At 42.8% G+C, this 20,488-nt stretch overlaps 1 protein-coding gene across 1 annotated transcript in view; it reads left to right on the forward strand.

Moving 5' to 3' along the window:
• The window catches only part of LOC149452849 (N-acetylaspartylglutamate synthase A-like), a 64,895-nt gene that overhangs the window by 19,067 nt on the left and 25,340 nt on the right, over positions 1–20,488 (forward strand). Inside the window, exon 2 of the mRNA XM_089688884.1 lies at positions 12,700–12,930. Within this exon, the coding sequence (XP_089545010.1) occupies positions 12,700–12,930 (231 nt within the window). The remainder of the gene's footprint in view (positions 1–12,699; positions 12,931–20,488) is intronic.

The following is a 20,488-nucleotide window of genomic DNA, read 5'->3' on the forward strand; positions in this document are numbered from 1 at the left end:
CCCATCATTGGTGTCAGTGGGAGGAATAGTACCCCATCATTGGTGTCAGTGGGGGAAGGAATAGTGTTCCATCATTGGTGTCAGTGGGGGGTGGAATACTGCCCCATCAACTTAGTGTCCCTTCCGTTGGAAGGGGGGGACGCGGCACCGCGCCACCCCCCGAAAAAGTGCCGCCCTGACACCGGCTCGCCGTATACCGGCGTATAAGACGACCCCCGACTTTTCAGAAGATTTTCATGGGTTAAAAAGTCGTCTTATACGCCGGAAAATACGGTACTCCTCAGTATGCCTTACCATCCAGTGAGAAACTGGGATGTCTCAGGTGCTTAGCAATGTCTAGACTTTTGTAAAATGGACATTGTCAAAGTGAATGGGACTCTATCAAGCCACAGGTGCTTAGGAATAGGTCAGGTTACTACCACGATAAATTGGAGCATACTGTAAAGTATGGAGAAAATGTGAGGGGAGAGGTAATCTGCTAACAGAGAGGTGTACAATACATTGTACATCAAAAGTCTGCATTCTTCTGGGCTTCCGGGAAACTAAACCTGTGAACCAAAACTTTACCAGTGTGAGTTCTCTGTGCGTTAGAAAACAACATGGCTGTCTGTGCATTCTCCCTAAGGGTGCTGAAGCAGCTGAGGTCAGTCAATTTCACACATCACCTCGAATTTTGCCCTTGCTCTAAGCTTGTGATCTGAGAAAATCTGTGGCCTTGCCTATGTCTGCTGCAGAAGTGCTAGACCTACTCCTAGATGGCTGTGTGCTCCCACTACATTCCGTAGCCCGCAGGTCACAAGCTGCCATCTTGCTGTTGATCTGTTAGACATGCTAGAAGTCTGTGTGTCAGATACACTTGCCATCAGATGCGGCATAGTCTCGCTGTGCTGTTGCAGAGACAGTCTTTGAATGTTATGAAGAATAACAGCTTGGCTGAGAGGGCAGGATGGGGGATAGAGAAGAGCTGAAGTGCCTGAAATACTCACAGTTCTTTCTCAAAGGAGTACTCAACCAAAATAAACTGGCAATAGACACCGCATATCTATATAAAGGCTTTTCTTATTTATTTTTTCTTAGATAGTAATAATTAGAAGAACACATCCCTATTAGCAGCTGAAAGATCATTCCACAATGGAGCACATCAACATGTCTCTTGGGGGTCTCCAGTAGTGGTAGCTCTGTACCAGAGTTCTCTAGCTTCATCCATTTACTATAACCATTTCAAAGAAGCGTAGTTGCCACTTTTCCCACTTTTCATTTTCTGAGATAAAGGGGTACACCTTTTATAAGTACAGTATATAAGCAAATGGACCAACCCCTCCTACATCTTCAGTCATGGACCATGAAGAATTAATATGCAGAAGATCACTGGTTAAAGTAACCACAAGTGCCTTTTTGAACCATCACTTTTCCTTTATATTGGCTTTTCCAAATAATTTAGAGATCGAATGAAAGGTTTATTCTGATAGGAAAATAATACATTTTAATAAGGTTTTACATTAGACCAAAAAGAATGAAAACTGAGGAGGAAAGATTTACAGGAAGACTTAGTTCCAAAGGATGGACAGTTGGGAGCTACTGTATGGCCAAGTATCCATCTTTCTAAAGAACAGTCTAAATTGCCCCCCCCCCCCCATCTGGCAATGGCAGCCTACATATTCTTCTATGCACAGATTTCTTTCAACATAGTAGAGAGGAAAATAGTCATAGTCTGTCATTATAAAAAAGGGCTTTTTTTTACTCTCTTTTAAATCCACATTGCAATGCATGCGGAAAAAGTAACTGTTTGTATAAATCATTAATGTAATATTAAGATAAGATCAAGTTGGGTTTCTGCAAATGAAAATGAATACATTATGCCATTTTTATGCATTTGTAATCTCAATAATCATCAGATTACAAATGATACATACATAAATATACACAAAAAGTGTAAATTTTAATCAGAGTTTTATGTGTTCAATGACCTTGGGGGTGATAGGGAGTTTTCATTATTTTACTTATTTAGTCTTTATTTCTTATATTTATGTTTCTCTCTCTTTTTTTTAAATTCACACTTTTTTCTTCTTGGAAGAGATAAATAAGGTCAAGACAGACCTGATCCAGCAACACCATACACCTCTGCAGGAATGCATCTAGAATGCAGATCTAAGCTTAGCAGCCCTTCCTGACAGTATTTGCATAAATAGTAGTTTTCTTGTAACTTGAAAGACTTTCAGCCAGTGATCGAATGGAAAAGTTAAATGGATCAATGCAAATCACGAACAGCATTTCATTGACTTAATGGTTTCATTAGGAAGTGTTGTTAGCAGGCTACCTTCAACCATTTGGTCATTTGTGCATACCAAAGCAGGCTTAAAGTGGTTGAGAAAATGGATGTGTATGGAAGCTGAAAGTGGAAATGCTGGAAGTGCTCTCACCATTTGACTAACTCTTAAAAAAAAAAACTGGCCTTATGATATGTTTCCTGATAATAGTATTAGTGCCTAGTCCAATTTTTACCAGTCAGCAGGGGTGGACTGACCATTTGGAAAGTCGGGCACTGCCCGAGGGCCCGGGGTCAGTAGGGGGCCCCATGAGATGCCCCTGGTACCTTTCACAGGCTTTTTTGAGTTTGGGCAAGGACACAGAGGCCCCATGATTCCCTATTGGCCGGGCACCCCATGAGTTGTCAGTACACCCCTGCCAGTCAGGCCAATAAAATACCAACCAGGTGGATACCCAGCGTGTGATTGTAGTGGATCACTTGTGAGCTTGTCAGTTTCCTGTTGTGATTTACAGACAGAGAATATAATTCATTTTAGTGGTTGGCTAAAGTGGAACACTGCACACTCATGCTGCTAATGAGACAACTATGAAGAACACATAAATTATATCTGTAACAGAACTTCATGAAGCATGGCTTTTTGAATGACAACATGCACAGAAAAGGGGAAAAATATAAAATTGTCCCAATCAAACCAAATCAGTGGCTGTAATTCAGCTTGTTAAAAACTAAACAAAAAACATTAGCTCTTGAAGAGCAACAGGCAAACTATTCCTGTATACTTGATACAGACAATGTGTACTGTACAATTCTGGATAAGGAAACTTGTGCTGAGGGGTGTGGCTGTTACTCAGCTCTGCCAGCATAGAACACTGAAATGTGAGAAATACTCAGGATGTGGCTGCTTTCTAACTATAAGAATTTGCACATTTTTTGTTTTTATGCACCTAGGATGTATTTAGCTGTGCTTACCAGTGCATGTAGTCCAGGCGCTGTCCTCCTGCAGCCCAATCCTCTCATTGCTCTAGATCCCCGGTGCCGCCATCTTGGATTTGGAAGCTGGCTGTGGCTTTCTGAAGAATTACAGCTTGCTCCCGACTGCACATGAGCAAGATCCTGAGACTGGTTTTGCAGCCTCCTGGGATGTATGATGCTAACTGGGGCCATTGTCATTCTTGCCTAGGCTAGAAATGAGGAAGTGGGTACCTGCTAAAAAAGATACCCACTCCCCATGGGGGTGGGGGTGGAGGTCAATATTGCTTTTAAGCGAAGGTCTTCTATAAGTTATATTGTGCTTTAAAGAATACATTTTTATAAAGCCCATATATTCACTGAGAGAGAAAGAGAACCTGAGGGATTTAGTTCAAAAAGAGGAACAGTCCTCCAAATGAGGGACAAGAGTGAACTATTGGCACACTGGACCTGGGGAAATTGTATGCTCAATTTCTGCACCCAGTGCCTATGCAGCCCTGTAAATGAGCACTCTTTCCTGAGAAAGGACACTGGTGTAGACTTTTGACACACTAGCCTAGTTTGTTATTTCCCTTTTATTGAAGGTGCTAGCGAGAGTGGATGAGTTAGCACATTGGAGGAGCTTTTTACTCTGCATTGTGTGTGCAATGCGCTCTTCTTCTAAGTTATTTAAACTCTTGCAGCTCGGCACATTTCACAAGACATCAGTCATCAATATAAATGCAGCACATTAAACTCCTGAGTGGAAATGGATCCGTGATTATACCTTGTCTCTGCAGTCACTCTGTATGCCTATTATGCTGGTATTTATAGTATGCGAGCCGTAGTGGTTGTTGATGACTGCGCACTGAGCAGTAACAGCTGATGGAAGCATTAAGATTACAGGAGGGAAGTGAGATGGTATGTGTTTGTGTGTAAGGCAGTTCCTCAATGAACACTGCAGAGGAGCCCCTCAGTATAAAAAGGCTAATTCTTATGATTGCATGGCCACTGGATGTCTTATGGTTGCTTGGGCACTGGATGTCTTATGGTTGCTTGGGCACTGGATGTAAACGTGTGGCATGCAATGATCCTGGTCTGGTCAATAGCTTGCAAAATTTTCTCATTTAAGACTAGTGATGGGCCGAACACCCCCCCCCTCCGTTCAGTTCGCGGTTCAACATTCAAACGTAACGAAAGTTCCAACGTGAACTTCGAACAGAGGGGACAATTCACTAAGCGGTAACTGACCGGCAATTAAAACATTTTTCTTTTAAAATGTGCGGGATCCCCTCCCCATCCACACCAAGCCCTACGGGTCTGATATGGATTTTGAGGGGAACCCCCACGCCAAAATTTAGAAAAAAATGGCGTGGGAGTTCCCTCAAAATCCATACCAGAGCAGAACGCAGCCTGCCAGGTCAGGAAAATGAGGGATGAGCGAGTGCCCCCCCCCCCAAACCATACCATGCCACATGTTCTCAACATGGGGGGGTGCTTTGGGTTAGGAGGGGCTCCCCCCCAAATCACCTTGTCCCCATGTTGATGGGGAGAAGGGCTTTTTCCCCACAACCGTGGCCAGTGGTTGTGGGGGTCTGTGGGCAGGGGGCTTATCCGAATCTGGAAGCCCCCTTTAAAAAGGGGGCCTCAAGATCCCCCCCCCCATGTGAATGAGTATAGGGTACTGTAAAAAATGCAAGTAGACTGTCTATGACACGTCCTTTATTAAAAACAAAAATTTAAAAAATGTCCCCTGGAGTAGATCCAATGTCAATCAGGATGCCCGCCGCCACCACTGACCAAAAAAAAAGAAAGAAGAAACCTCTCCACTCTCGATGCTGGCTCCAGCCGTCTGACAGTTACGCTGGGATGACAGTTTTTAAATACTGTGATGATGTCGCAAGGTGGCAGGGCGGGGTGGCCTGCCCCCTTGTGACATCATCATGCGCTGTTGTTGGCCAAAGTATTGTACCTGACCACAGGTCAGGTGCATTGCTTTGGCCAGTCACAATACACTGTGAGGGTGCGGTGGATTGTGGGACGCAGCAGGTGAACAGGCCGCCAAATTCCCTTACTGTTCGTGTGTTAACCAAACACACGAATGGACGACTTTAGGTGCCTCAGAGAGTATCACACAAAACATTTGTAATTAAAATAACAAGGAGGATAACACCCAAAATATACTTTATTTATACAAAAAGTTAAAAACAGCAAGTAAATATATCCACAGTAAAATATCTTAGCAGCAAGTACCACCACATCATATGATTGAATGAAATATCACAGTATTGAGCATTACCTCTTAACAGAATGTAAAGTCCATTCCAGAGTTGGCTGTAATTCCTCAACGTGTTTGGCAGGGAACTATGCCTGCTTCTTCAGGAGGATAGTAGCTGCTACTAAAGAAAAAACAAAAAGAAAGACAGCAAACAAACATCAATACATAAAACATATGCAGTATAGGATATACCGTCAGGTCCATAAATATTGGGACATAGACACAATTCTAACATTTTTGGCTCTATACACCACCACAATGGATTTGAAATGAAATGAACAAGATGTGCTTTAACTGTAGACTGTCAGCTTTAATTTGTCCCATTACTTTTGACCCAATTGTCCCATTACTTTTGATCCCTTAACAAGTGGGAGGCACATATGCAAACTGTGGTAATTCCTACACCGTTCATCTGATTTGTATGTAAATACCCTCAAATTAAAGCTGACAGTCTACAGTTAAAGCACATCTTGTTCGTTCATTTCAAATCCATTCTGGTGGTGTATAGAGCCAAAAATGTTAGAATTGTGTCTATGTCCCAATATTTATGGACCTGACTGTACATGAACAAGGTTACAATATATGGTAGAACCTGATATGAGCTGTATGAAGATGGATGTCACTGCAAGGTGCTCACATGTGGTAAAGATCAAGTTAGGAAAAATGGAAAAGGCTTAAAAGGTCAAGAACCTGAGGGTGCAGGTGTCCCCCATGTGCAGATGTGGGGGGCATACACAAGGACCCTCACTCAGCCCAAAGTTAGCCTACAAAATAATCCAAACAAAATAAAAAAATAACTCCACATTACCATAACATCTTTAAAACAAAAAAAAAATGTACACAGATATTTTATATAATAGTACTGGTGTCCACCTATCTAAATATAGTACACAATATGATATAGGAAGGGGAGAAAAAAAAAGAAAGGAGCAGTTAAGCCGTCAGGTGCTCATCCAAAAGAGGGGAAGGAAGTTTTTTGTACTTCTAGATCATTAGAGGAAGATGACAGCTACTGGATCCTCATCAGATATGTGTTTAAGTAAGCTATCTCTTATGATTAAGTCCCGGATCTGACGAAACGCGTCAGAGAAGTGACGTCGGACACACGAGAGCAGGAACCGGAAGTGGTACGGTGGCCATCTTAGATATTGGAACCGCAGAGATATCCACCTGGGAGCTGCCTGGTAATCCTCAGGAACTTGTGGCACAAGTACTATGTGTTTTTTTTATGTTCTATGTAAGCAGATTGAATTAAAGTTATATATTTTACATGTTGAAATGGAATTACACTATCATCTTTATTTATATATTATCTGGATGGATACCTGGGAGTCCTTGGGAAAAGGCTCACGTGTAACCATGATGGGATGGTAATACAGTGATACGCTTCAGAAGTGGAGGAGAGGAGAGGAAGCGATCTGCTGATTCTTTCTATTGTTACATTAAGGCGTGTTGTCTTGCTATTTTTGGTAAGGGTATATTTGCCTTGCACAGTAGAAGTGTTACACCACTGGAGTTGTTTGCACAGAGTGAAGCACATCACTGATTCTGCACAGTGTTGTTTTCAATTTTTCACGATTTTATATTGTTTTTTTTTTGCACTTTATGTTTTTTTTGCACATTTAAAGTGTCATTGGTATGATTTATATGAGTTATTAAGATAACACACTATTGTGAGTTTCTCTTTACTTTGAGGTACTCTTTGTTTTTGTGGGAGCCACTGGAAGGGCTCAACATCTTAAAGAAATACCGTGTTGGAGTGTGGACACTTATCACTTATTTACTTATATTTTTATATTCTTAATATATTTTTGGACTTGAGAGACACTGGGTTTATTCAAACTTATTTTAAGTGACTTTATATATTTTTAATATTTTTGTGTGGAACTTTTATTTATTTTGAGGGGTATCACGGAATTCTGGATGAATACTGCCTAGGATTCATTTAATTTATTTATTATTGGGTTGGGATATAGTAGTGTGTGGGTTATCTTGATTCATAATAGAATTGTTATATGACTATTAGCACTTTCAAGGGTGAAAGTTTTTTCTATTTTTGATTTTAGTTAACTGTTGAGTTAGATTTAGGAGATACCGTGTTTCATATTTACATAGGTTTAAGTAGGCAGACAAAATCTTCAGGTCTAGAAATTACAGTTGTTCAAGTATATGCCTTCTTGTTATAAAAAGAAAAAAAATGTTCAGAGAAAGTAAACCTTACTGCTGCCTATGAGTCAGAATAGGAAGGTGACCTCCTTCAGTTATGTGTGGACAAAGCTGCTGTCATCCTGGATGGGAAGGGAATCCCTAATATATGCCCCTTCTTGGAGCGTAGCCACCGCTGAACTGTTTATAGCGTGTGATGTCCCTGCCGATCGGGTATTGCAAAAGTGTGCATGAACTTGCGGCCACAATGGCCGCCGTGCAGGTGGGAGATTTGCCAAAATGGCTTTCATTCACATGCTAAAGAGTGCATGTGCGTAGGCCAACAAGATGGCCACCATGCATGTGCCCCGGGGCCACAGGCCCGGACCAAGGAAGAGGACACTAATATGGCCACAGCGCTTGCGCACTGCAATGAGAATGTTCCAAAAATGGAAAAAGGCGTAAGTCAGGTGAGCCACCTGAACGGTAGGCCAAATAAACGCCCCCTGCTCAGCCTGAGAATTAGACATACCAGGGAGGGCCTCCATATGGAAAGAGGATGTCAACAAGGGCCACACATAGGGGCCCAGGTGGACTAAAACATGTACCATCCTTATGGGGGACACCCCAGAACAAAAAACACCTGAACATCCTCAAGGATGAATATGGGGAACCCAAACACCCCCTCAAGTTTGATAACCCACTGTCACGTACCTGACAAAAGTCTGAATTGACAAGGTCGGCCTCTCTTGTATCTCCAGCCCAGGCCCCACTTAAGGTGGAACAGATGATACCAAGGGACAGGAGGAACACAAGTGCCTGCAGATGTTGACTGCAGAACTTGCAGCTGGAGGTGTAAACTTGGTAAATCAGGCAGGGCATCCGGTCAGGAACAGAGGAGATGCAGGAACGTCCAGCTGAGGTTAAAGGAGCACTCCTCCGGAACTGCAAGATCTGGATGCGTGGCTTGCCGGAACTCTAACAAGCGTGACAACTGGAACAGACCATGACAACATATGATAGACAGCCAGGGCAAGCACTCAGCAGGACTGCAGAGCCGAACTGGAGCCAGAAGCATAGTCAGAGTGATATCCAGGGTCAGCTATGAGCAGGCGATGAGATACGAAAACATCAGACAGGAACGTGGTCAGGAGTGAGCCAGGATCAGAACCAATGAGCAGAAGGATAAACAGGATCCAAGAGCAGGTCAATGGCAAGCTCGCTCAGTAACAGATTACACACAGAATACAGCCGGACACAAGGAAATAGCTGAAGACAAGTCAGCACTGTCAGAGAGTAAGAGCCTCCTTTAAATAGTCCGTCTGGTGCCAGAAACCTTGGGCACGGTCCGCATGCATGTGCGCACATTCTTTCACGCATGTGTGAGCCTATGTTCATTTTTGTTAGCAATGCGCCTGCGCTTATTTCTATGCACGATGTTGCGCATAGTCACCATACAGGAATTCCCTTACACCCACCTAGGGGCCAACCAACCACCAGAGTCCGCATTGCCACATAGAGGGGAAAAAAGGGGAGAAAAAAACAGGGAGAGAAAGTAATATTTAATAATTTAAAATATCACTTAAATCAAAACAGTTAAAGCTAGAGGAAAGGTTTTATGAGCGCATTTCATTCAGGCCTGACTTGACTGTAGCTGCCAGTCTCTCAATGCAAAATGTTTCCTTTTGGAGGACCAATTTGTCCCAATCCCCTCCTCTAAGATGCTTCTTAACCCAATACAAATCAATAAATTGCATATATGATTCGTCAAAATTATGTTTCATGCCTATATGGTAGCTGATGGGTGTCAGCATTTTTGCATTTGATGTATAATAGACATGATCTTTGATGTGCTGACAAAAGTGTTGTATGGTTTTGCCAACATAATTGGCTCCACGTTGGCAGACCATCAAATAGACTACCCCCATAGTGTCACATGGGCTACAGAATCTGGAGGTGAAACAGACATTGTTAGATAAATCAAAATTTTGACATTCAAAAACCCATGAGCATTCCGTTTAGCATCCACCCATCGTATGATTATCTTTCCTATTTTAGTGACTATGTACTAATCTATTCTTCATGGACCTAGATCTCCTATAGACAATTTCTCTGTGTGGCTTTATGTGTCTGGAAATAATCTCATCCTCCGTAAGGAGAATACCATCATTTTTGTACTGCATCAAAAATTTGTTGGTGTTGCATAGATTAAATAATAGGTTTCATAGTGTCACTTGTTACAGTTGTTTTGAGGGTATACAAAAGTGATGTTCTAGTCTGCCTTTTGGCCTTTTGATAGGCCTTTTTAAGGCATGCTTTAATGTAGCCCCTCATCACTAGTCTTTCCCTTAGTGCAGTCGGGATGATAAAATCCTCATCAGTGGAACAATTCCTTCGTAAACGTACACATTGTCCATATGGATTACTGTGAACCAGACCCCACAGATGTGAGCTATGGGCGTGGAGGATTGTGTTGAACGAAGAGGACTTACGATATAAGGTTGTGGCCAATGATCCATCCTCCTGGATGTAGATTTCCACATCCAGAAAGGAGGTCCGATAAGGATCTGATTGCATCGTAAACTTAATATTATAGTGATTACATCTATTCTTTTCATTAATTCTTGAAGAAAATCAATTGTTCCATTCCAGGTTATCAGTATATCATCAATATACCGAAACCATCCCAGAATGGATGTCATATATATAGGGCAAAGTGATCATATGTGAATATTTCTTTCTCCAACCTCTCAGGTAGAGGTTGGCATATGAGGGTGCACAACATGTCCCAATTGCCACCCCCTGAATCTGGAGGAAGTGGGTCTCAGAGAAAATGAAATAGTTGTAGATCAAAATAAATCTAAGAATATCCATAATTAATTAATTTAATGGCCAGTTGGCCTGATTTTGTTCACACAGGTAGGTCTCCACCACCCTGATGCCCTGCTCGTGGCGGATGCTGGAGAACAAAGCCTCTACATCAATAACCATGAGTAGGGCACCAGGGGGGACATAGACACCCTCCAGTCGTTTTAGAAGATTAATAGTATCCTTGATGTAAGAAGGCAGTTGACTAACATGCGGTAACAGATAGAAATCCAGAAAGGGGCTAGCCTTTTCAGTAAGAGAGTCAATTCCATATACTATGGGGCGTCCTGTTGGAGAAGTAAGACTTTTATGCATTTTTGGGAGTGAGTAGAAGGTAATTGTCTTTGGAAATTTAACATCTAAATAATCAAAAGTATCTTGGTCAATAAGTGCAATCTCTATGTACAATGTGACCTCTATGTACAATCCCTCTATATTCATCTATGTAATTCTGGATCATGATAGAAGAGAATGTTTCATATTTGCTAGGACTTCAGTGAGTATGAAAGAGTGCCTGGTAACAGATCATCCTCTCTCCATGGTTTAATTTAGAACTTTATTGAAGATGATAAAGGTTACAGATACAGCCAACACATTTCTGGGGATCAGCCTCTCCCTTCATCAGAGCTGTTGATATAACACTTTGTCAAGTGGTCACGCTTCAATAGGTGATTCAATGCTGACAGCAGTACTTGTGGAATGCCAGTGTGTTTTGGATACTAGGCAGCCTTGCATCTAAAACATATCGGCAATCTACAAGCACTGCCGACAGCATTCAGTCACCTCCTATTGAAGTGTGACCACTTGAAAAAGTGTCATATCAAGAGCCCTGATGAAGGGGGAGGCAGTTTCACGGAAATGCGTTGGCTTCATCTGTAACCTTCTTCAATAAAGTTCTAAATGAATTCATCAAAAGAGAGGATCATCTGTTACTGGGTGCCCCAAGATCTCAACTGAGTACACTACCAATGCCTACTATTGGGGATGAATTCCCCAGACATACTCCTACCTCAGTCATTGTTTTGATATCCACCAACAGCCTATTGGTTGGTCACCAGTCCAGCGCAGTCCTCTTTGCACATCAGAGTTTGGAAGGTCTGTTCAGAACCAAAGCCCTCCAATCTACTTTTCTCCTAAGTTGTTCCTCTTTTTGGTCTGATGTATAGCCCTGTATTAAAAATACTCTTTAATACTGATTAATTACCAAAAGAGTTTTCCTGCATTTAAAATGGTTGTAAACATCAGATATGAAATATGAACAAAGCATATCTCTCTGGTTCACACCAATGCGCTTTTAGTGCTTTTTGCAGAGATGCACTGCAGTCCATTTAACATGGTTTCCTATGGGACAGGTTCACATCTATGTTTTTAAGCTGCTGTGTTTTTGGAAAGGGTCAGGGACATTTTTGGTTCAATAGACTTCAATCGAGATGCTGCACAAAATGCATGTAGTGCACTTTTTATGTGATTTTTATGCATTTTTAATGCATTTTGCATTTATAATCTGCCAAGCAAATAGTTGGCCCAAAAAAAAGCATAAAAATGTGTGTGCAAAAAAGCAAAACGTAACAAGCACTGCAGAAAAGGACAAAACGCAAACTGCATTGGTGTGATCCAGGCCTAAGTGTCATTTCTCTCTGTTGCTTCATTCCCCTTATATCAGCATGTCACTTCTAAAATGTTTTCCTGACACCAATAGAAAAAAGGTGACAGGGAAGGGATCTGCAGCAGATTAACAGCTGTGTTCCTGTAAACTGTATGGAGGGGTTGTGTCCCTTCCTTTCAATCAGCAATCAGAGCTCTTCTCACTGATCTCTCCACCCCCTTTTTTCTAAATTCTCAGTAGCTTTATAAAATAAGCACTTTGAATGGATGTAGAGAAAAGAAGACTGCAGATAAGCAGGTACAATTTATGTAGGAGGATTTGTTTCATCTCTGTGTATCACCTGAGGTCAATCACTTGACTGGGTGTATGTAAAGGTTTACTACCACTTTAATCTTTTATCCAACCTCTAATTTACGGCATGCACTATGGCATGGTCATACTAAAAAAAGTTTTGCCTATACATGCTTTTTACATGCATTACTTCCAACAATATTGTCATTTAAATGAAAGCTCACATTAAACAATATTCCATTTTTTTAATTGGATCACGTGTTTTCTTTCATCTGTCCTCTTGTTCTATTTCAGGCTTGCAGATTGATCAGAAGACAGTGACCTCCTACCCTCAGGTGATACTGGTCCGGGTCCCAACTCCTACCGTGCAATCTGATAGTGATATAACTGTTCTGCGACACCTTGAGAAACTGGGCTGTCGTCTAGTGAATCGTCCTCAAGCCATTCTAAATTGCATAAACAAATTCTGGACGTTTCAGGAGTTAGCTGGCAATGGAATTCCGCTGCCTGATACATTTTCTTATGGTGCGTTTCTGCCTCAGCTCCAGATTCTATACACATCTATCACTGGTTTGGACATTTTGGTATGCTGTATGTCACTGTAGAAACAAACACCAATCCCAACCAATTAAAGAACCTACCTGTCTGTGTGTCCACAAAGGGTACCGACAGACATTGGATAGTCATTAATTGCTCTGTCTCCTCCTTATTCCCTAAAAAAACTACATGCTCATGTGTTATAAGCAAACATGCTAGCTCAGGGACAAGTTATAGAAGGAATTATTTGGCAGTCGGAATATCTGACCCTTATATAACTTTTATGGCCATTAGTTTAAGGACAGGATTCTCTGACACTCAAGGCAAAGATGCCAAAATGGGTCCCGCCATTTTGAGATGAGATATATATGTTAGCACTACCCTCTTGAGGGCCGTTGGATTTGTTTTGGGTCTCCCTATGCTTTGTATGGCCAAGCAACATGCATTTTCCACACTTGCACAGTTGTAGTCAGTAAACAATGCTTGAGACGTTTTTTTATTTTTTTTTATTAAGGGGTTAACAACTTGGATGGGGTCTAGTATTTGGGATTCCCAGGGAACTGTAAACTTGAGGACAAACTTCTTAGCAACCTGTACACTGTGCAAAATGATATGAATCCAGAAAATAGCAAATAGAGCACTGTCTCTTTTAGAGAACTCTATGTCCCCTTGGTGTACCCCCTCAGACCCCAAATTAATCTTTCCTTTCTACCCAGCTGCACTGAGGGTAGCCCTGGGCAAGGGATTTCAAGATCTAACAATGAAGCAGTCCCAGATGAGAATTAGTTAGGTATCACACCTGACCACTCTCTCCCTTTATCTGGCCCAGGGGGTTGGTAGCTGCTTTCAGGTCTTTCGCTGGGCTGGCGCCTTCCCTGCTGCTCAAGATGTCCTCCCTAACATCTGGTGGAACAGTAAAGATCCTCCTGTCCAGCAACCAGCCTGTAGGTAGGCTGCACTCCCTGGGGCCCGCTCCCAGGCTCCACACTCCAGCATCTTCCTTCAGTCCATCTTCTACCCTGCTCCCCTGCTGCTCAGGCTCTTCCACATTTAAAGGTTGTCCATGGTCACCATGCCTGGCCTCCTGCCTGGGGATTGGCCAAGTTCCCTTAAAGGAGAAATACAGCCAAAGCTCTTTTGGCTGTACTTCTCCTGTGGATCACAGGAGTGCAGTTGGTTCTGCACTCCTGTGACCTGTTTTCAGCTGACAGCAGGATGAAGTCCGCTGTCAGCTGACATCACTCATACAGTCCAGGCTGGGAAAAGATCCCAACTGTAAAGTCTGGATACACCCCAGAGCCCGGAGCAGCACCTGGCTCAGTAACATGCTGAGAGGCTGAGCCAACCACTCTCTCATCCTCCACAGCCCAGCGCTCAAGTGAGCGTGGGAGGGCAGAGAAGAGAGCGGTAATTGGCAATCACCGCTCTCTGCTTACAGTGGCAGTGAGAACTCAGCAATCAGTGGTTATGTGATCGCTGAGTTCTCACCTTTAGAGCCAGTGGGGGACAGATGCAACATTGGACCAATGCTGCATCCACCTTGGTAAGTATAATTTGGGGAAAAAATCAAACCCACACTTCTCTTTTAAACATGCAGATCTAGGCTTCCACCCATCTTTCACCCCTCTTCCAGGAAGTTCTCTGAGTTTCTAGAAGGGTGGGAGGGTTCCAGAAACACTGACCTGTAGAGCCTCCCAGCCTGTCCTGAGGTGAACTCTTGCCTCACTCCTCAGGCTGACTCATCCCAGGCTGCTACCCAGCCTCTTTCTAACAAAAATCCTACCTAGATAAGCTAGAGGGCGCTACATATAGAACTTGCACATTCATACATACAGTATGGAAAAATGACAGCTGTCAACCAGTCCCAGAGTTACCTCCAAACAAGGATAAGCAAACAAGATGACAGCATTGACAGTGAAGCTCTGGTAATTATATTAGGAGCACCTCTCCCTCAGTGTAATCTGTAGAAATGACCTGTCAGTTTGATGGCTCAGACCTGCACAGACAATCAGTGAACGCAGGTGAGGCTTCCACTCTATGAGGAAACCTGGCCCAAAATCATCATTCCAGTTCATCCCAAAGGTGTTCAGTAAGATGGAGGTCAGGGCTCTGTTTATTCAGATTTATCCATTCCAAACATATAAATCCATATCTTTATTGAGCTGGGCTTGTGCACAGTGACTCAGTCATGATGGAACAGAGAAGGGCCTTCCCAATAGTGCTGCCATATAGTTGAAAGAGAGCAATTGACTAAAATATCTTTGTATTCTGTAGCATTAACAGTACCCGTTGCTGAAAACGAGAAATATTTAGCGCACTGAGAAGAAGAAAAAAAACAGATGTATACTGTGATGGCTAGTATATTAACCACACAAGTAATGTCCTTAAAGTCCAAAGGTGGTTAAGGGATATTCCAACAATGCTTGACTCAGTGGCAGCTGTTTCAAAAAGAACTAGAAGAGACTCAGTGAAGGGTAAAAGAGAGAGAAGCTTGGGAGACTTCTCTGCAGCAGAACCAGCCAGGAGTTGCACAGCGGTTGATACCAGTTTGAAAAACGCTCATTTGACTACTACTATTGTGAGTTGCCAATTTTGTGGAATAAATTATTTGCTTATATTGCTGCACTTAGATGGCGTTGCTTCTCTCTCTTTTACCCTTCACTGTAAACATCTGATTTCGACCAATTCAGGATCTAACAATCTAGAATAGCCATTTTCAACCAAGTTTCCGTGGGACCCTAGGGTTCCTGCAGAGGTTACTAGGGGTTCCTTGAGTTGTTGCTTGTTGACCTCCCATTTGATGGTGCCTGCAGGACACCAATTGTTTTTTTTTAGCTGTCTGTAAAGCTGGGTATTCATGGACTGAAAATCTTTTGGTCCATGTATTCTGCTGTATGTTCAACAGAAGCCGGTCTCATGATGAGCTTCTGTTGAACAGTCATGCTAGAAAACCAGTGTTCGATCAACTCTTGAAGCCAATGGCTGCAAGCACTGATCTGTGTATTCTGGCAGGGGGAGTCCCCCATTCAAAATACAACAGTGCTGCAGGGCCCTGCAGATCCCTGAACCACACATTGTAATTTTTTTTTCTTGTTCAGCATGCTGGTTGAATGAAAAAAACCTGTCTGTGTATACCCTGCTTAAGAGTGGCATTCTGGTCCCCACTGTAAGGGTTGCATTCTTTCCACTTACCACCAATGTAAGGGGCATTTTGCCCATTGATTTTCAATGAATTAGTTTTCCAAAAGGCTTGTTTATATCATGTCTTTTGAGCTGCATTTTTCTGCACACCATTGCACATGTATGGTGTGAATAGAGCACATACAAAACAACTGTTTGTATTTATATTCACCATAGATATGTGGTGCTGTGGACATGGTGGGAAAAGACCCTAAACCTAGCCATATAGTACACGGGTCAGTTGTATGAAAAACATTATCTGATTCCCCAATTCACACATTCGATGTGGATGGGTGAATCCTCCTTACTGTGTCATTGTATTCTGATCGCAGGTAGACTCCTTTACCGTCAGAATATGCAGATCAGCACTAGAACCTATTGTCCGCTTTGCTGATCGAGCAAGAAAACACCGACAGGGCAGTTGAACAGAAGTAGATCAGCAGAATGACTCCTGTTCAACTTCAGTGGCTACACTTGGATTGAAATTCAGAAGGTCCCTGCTGAAATGACTGAATTTGGATTGATGTATGGCCAGCTTAGGGTTCCCCAAGACCTGGAAATTATTTTAAGGGTTCCTCTGGATTAAAAAGGTTGAGAAAGGCTTATGTACTGTAGCTATTTGTATTGATTACCCCAACAAAATTTGTGTTTTCCCTGGAAATTGGCATTAAAGCTGAACTCTAGGAAATACACAGATGAAATACATCTATTGGAGTTGACTTCTGTGCCAAATAATTGGTATCCATGCCTATTCTGTCCTGAAATTTACAGAGCTCCATAACAAAGCACATCCGGGAACATAACAACACTGAGACTGGAAAAGGGATACAATGGTGTCCTCTCTCTGTGGGGCAAGGCGTGGACAGGAGGGGCAGCCGCCCACTTACCTTTCACACTGTGTTGCAATATACCCAATCTCTACCTGATGTGCCCACATCTGATGGAAAAAGGAACAACAGGAGACTGATGAGGTCTTCTTTATGCTCCCTCTGCTCTATCCTTCTGTAACGGAACCGACCCAGACTGCGCTTGAGTACTTCCGTTAGAATACTGCTTCCCCATCCGAACACCGACAACAGACACAACAGCTGACCATACAAGACTAGACGACACCAGTCTTGAAGTAAACCAAGAGGTAGACTAGTTTATTTGAACACAGATACAAGATATATACACTTAGGGGACAATCCCCCCACCCTGCATAATGACACAGGGTGGGGCAATATACATTTAGTAACAAGAGACACACAGATATTCAAACTTCACACCAGCAGACAGTCCCATCAGGAGGGAGGGCTGCTGGAGACACCCCCCCCAAGCTAATACACATAAACATATACATCCCATAATAGTTTGCTCCCAAGCCAAACAACAGAACAATGGGATGCAGCTACATAACATTAAACAACAACAATCCCCTGCCCCCCACCTATCTCCTAAACATGTCTACAGTCTGAAACAAAGCCCACACAATATTAGGACAGATCACCCTGTACCCCTAACAGGCACAGGGTGATTTACACATAAGAGGGATATGGGGAGCTGAGGCAGGGGTCTCCCCACCTCTCCAAAGTGAGCTGGGTTCTATGGGCCCCTCACACAAAGTGACTCCCGTCACACCCTCTATTAACTTGTTCCTTGACAATACATTTGTATGCAGCACACCTGATTGGTTCCAAGCCCTGCCCCTCCCTCTCCCAGTCTGAGTGCTGCTGTATAGGAGATTGCAAGAGCCCGATAACAAGTCAAATTCAGGCTCTTACAATAGTTGCATTTAAAATATTTCTTTAATGTGTCTGTTATACTTGCCTGTAGTTCAGCATCAATGAGCCTTTGTGTGCAGATGACAGGTCCACTTTTATGTAAACATGCTGGTGCAGAAGGAAAATGTCTTCCAAGGTGTCATGTTTTATGTAATGGCTGTATGGCTTGGAGGCAGAGGGGCCAGCGAGGTGGTTTGCATTTCACACTTTGATCTTGTGAGGAGAGCCATCAGATAATGTTTCTAAAGTGCTGAGTGAACAGAAAAATGCATGGAAACACTTACGACCTTTTATACGTTTATTTATTCTGTCTCTGGGCTGTTCTGGGCCTCCCGTCCTTGTCTTTCTCATGAGAACACACAGGCAGGTCCACTCTGCTCTAGTATGTGACAGATCTCCTGAACGTATGGAACCTTCTGAACACAGTTGAAAAGGTACTGGACTGAGCAACCAATGAGATTTCAAGTTCCATCTCCCAGGTGTAGGTTATGCAGTGAAAGATAAAACCTGATTGGTTGCTATGAGCTGTAGTTCAGTGTTCCTATAAATCCATTTGTTGTAATATTTTTGACTTTGCCAACCAGCTGTGCTTACGGCATACTGTACATCTACATTTGCTGAATGACGTCCTGTTGACAGCCACTAATTCACTGAACAACCTACTGTTTAAAGCTAAACACCTGGAACATTACATTGGTCCATCTTAGCACAATGCATATCTTATACTTGATGGGCCACTGGAAATCACTGTAGTAGTCAGGGCTACTACAAGGATAGCCGCGATCATCCTGTGTGAGCAGCTTCCCCTCTGCAGACTGACCACAGGGGGTGCTCACTTGGAATTGCTGCCATTTATAGAGTATTTTTTCCACTGAATACAAGGCGTTTTCTGAATGGACAATGTAGAGATCACTCGCTGCTCCTCCTCTCTACATTATTCAATCAAAGAATACCTTGTAGTCACTGAAAAAACAAACAAAAAACAAGGCGTTCCATAAATGAATGTCAGCAGTGCCGCACAATCAATTCCCTGTGATTGGTGTAGTGTACTGCAGTAGTGCCAACTACTATAGTGGTGGTCAACTTCCAAAGAGCCCCCCTCCAGGTATGAGATATGCATACGTATGCCAAGCTTTCCCAATGTACTGTGACTAGGTAATATAGATCGTACCTTGGGTTTGGCTTTAAAAGGGCGGTGGTAACTAAATGCACATTTTTTTATGGCTCTGATGCCATAAACAGCAATAACGTAGTAGCAGATACAATCCAAGGAGATAATGATTTACCCTAAATACTGAAGGCATGGTGAGATCTATTGTTTTATGGTCTCAAATGCAATCAAATGTGAAAGACTAAAGCTGGCCAGACACTGGTAGAATTTTATTTGAAATTTTTAGTTTTAACATTCATTCAATTTTCTGCTCATTAATGGGGTCAAATCAACGTTCATTTTCGACCACAGTGTTGAGAAAGTTCAGAGGAGCAGGATGAAAAATTTTTCTCGAGCAAATGAATTTATATGAGTGTAGTCATTTTTTTTGTTGCACTATTTCCTACAGTCAGCAGGGGGGAGCTATAGCCAGGAAAGCATATGGACTTCTATGCAGAACGCTGGGGATCATGGGAATTGAAGTCTGCAACATCAACTATAGAATGAGACTCATGGACCCTTACACTACAGTTCGCAGAGGGAGAGGGGGAGTGGTGGAATGGCTGTGTGCACACATCTCTGCAGTAGACCGCACTGGTGGGGACTGGAGCTTTAGGCTTGTTAGCAGTGACACTGGAGCGGTGCTGCTCAGTCTGCAGTGATTAAATCATCACGCCCTTTGTGCCAGGAGACTGGAGTGATCTCTCACTCTCTTCTCCTTCTCCTCTGATAGCTGGAGCCATCTGCGCAGAGGCAAAGGGGCCCATTTCCTACAGTGGGAGACTACAGCTGCACCTCTGGGACTGGCGAGAGGGCACACGGCCCAAAACTTGCACACTGATAGCAGAGACTGAGTCACTGGAAGCAGGACACTTAGTACACAAAACGTACACTGTATGCTCGTTCACCAAGACTGTCCTTAGGCGCACCAATGCTGCTTACAGGCCCCAACAATAGCCAGCAGAGGAACACAGCAAAGGACTGCCCCCTATAAAGACATTCTACAAACCCCCTATCTACTAATTATATAAAGGGCCCCTATGTCTAGTTAGTCCAGGCCTAGCACAGTCACCCTTAATGCACTTTGGCAGAATTGTCTCCTGAATACAGTAAATTTACACACATTACTGTCCATTGCTACACTTATGGTGATCTTACTACTGTTTATGCTGATCCTGATGCATGTGTTATCCAATACCTACTACTGACTACTGATCACACCATATGTTGAATTGTACTATTACTATTTCGAGTCCACTTTTTTGACTTCATTGTTATCAATCATAGTGTGTGACATTATATTAGGACTGGCTTTCACTAATTCGTTTGGTGTCTGTTTCCTGACACAACATCATTATTGTGTACCTGGTATTGCCTTTAGTTTTTTCTGTTATATTGCAAGCTGTGTTCATTTACCTAGTGTGCCATAGGTGAGGAGGTTGAGGCAAAAAAC

This window comes from Staurois parvus, unplaced genomic scaffold (genome assembly GCF_062004578.1).
Source record: "Staurois parvus isolate SC_StPar_1 unplaced genomic scaffold, SC_StPar_1.0 ptg000458l, whole genome shotgun sequence".
Taxonomy (NCBI): domain Eukaryota; kingdom Metazoa; phylum Chordata; class Amphibia; order Anura; family Ranidae; genus Staurois; species Staurois parvus.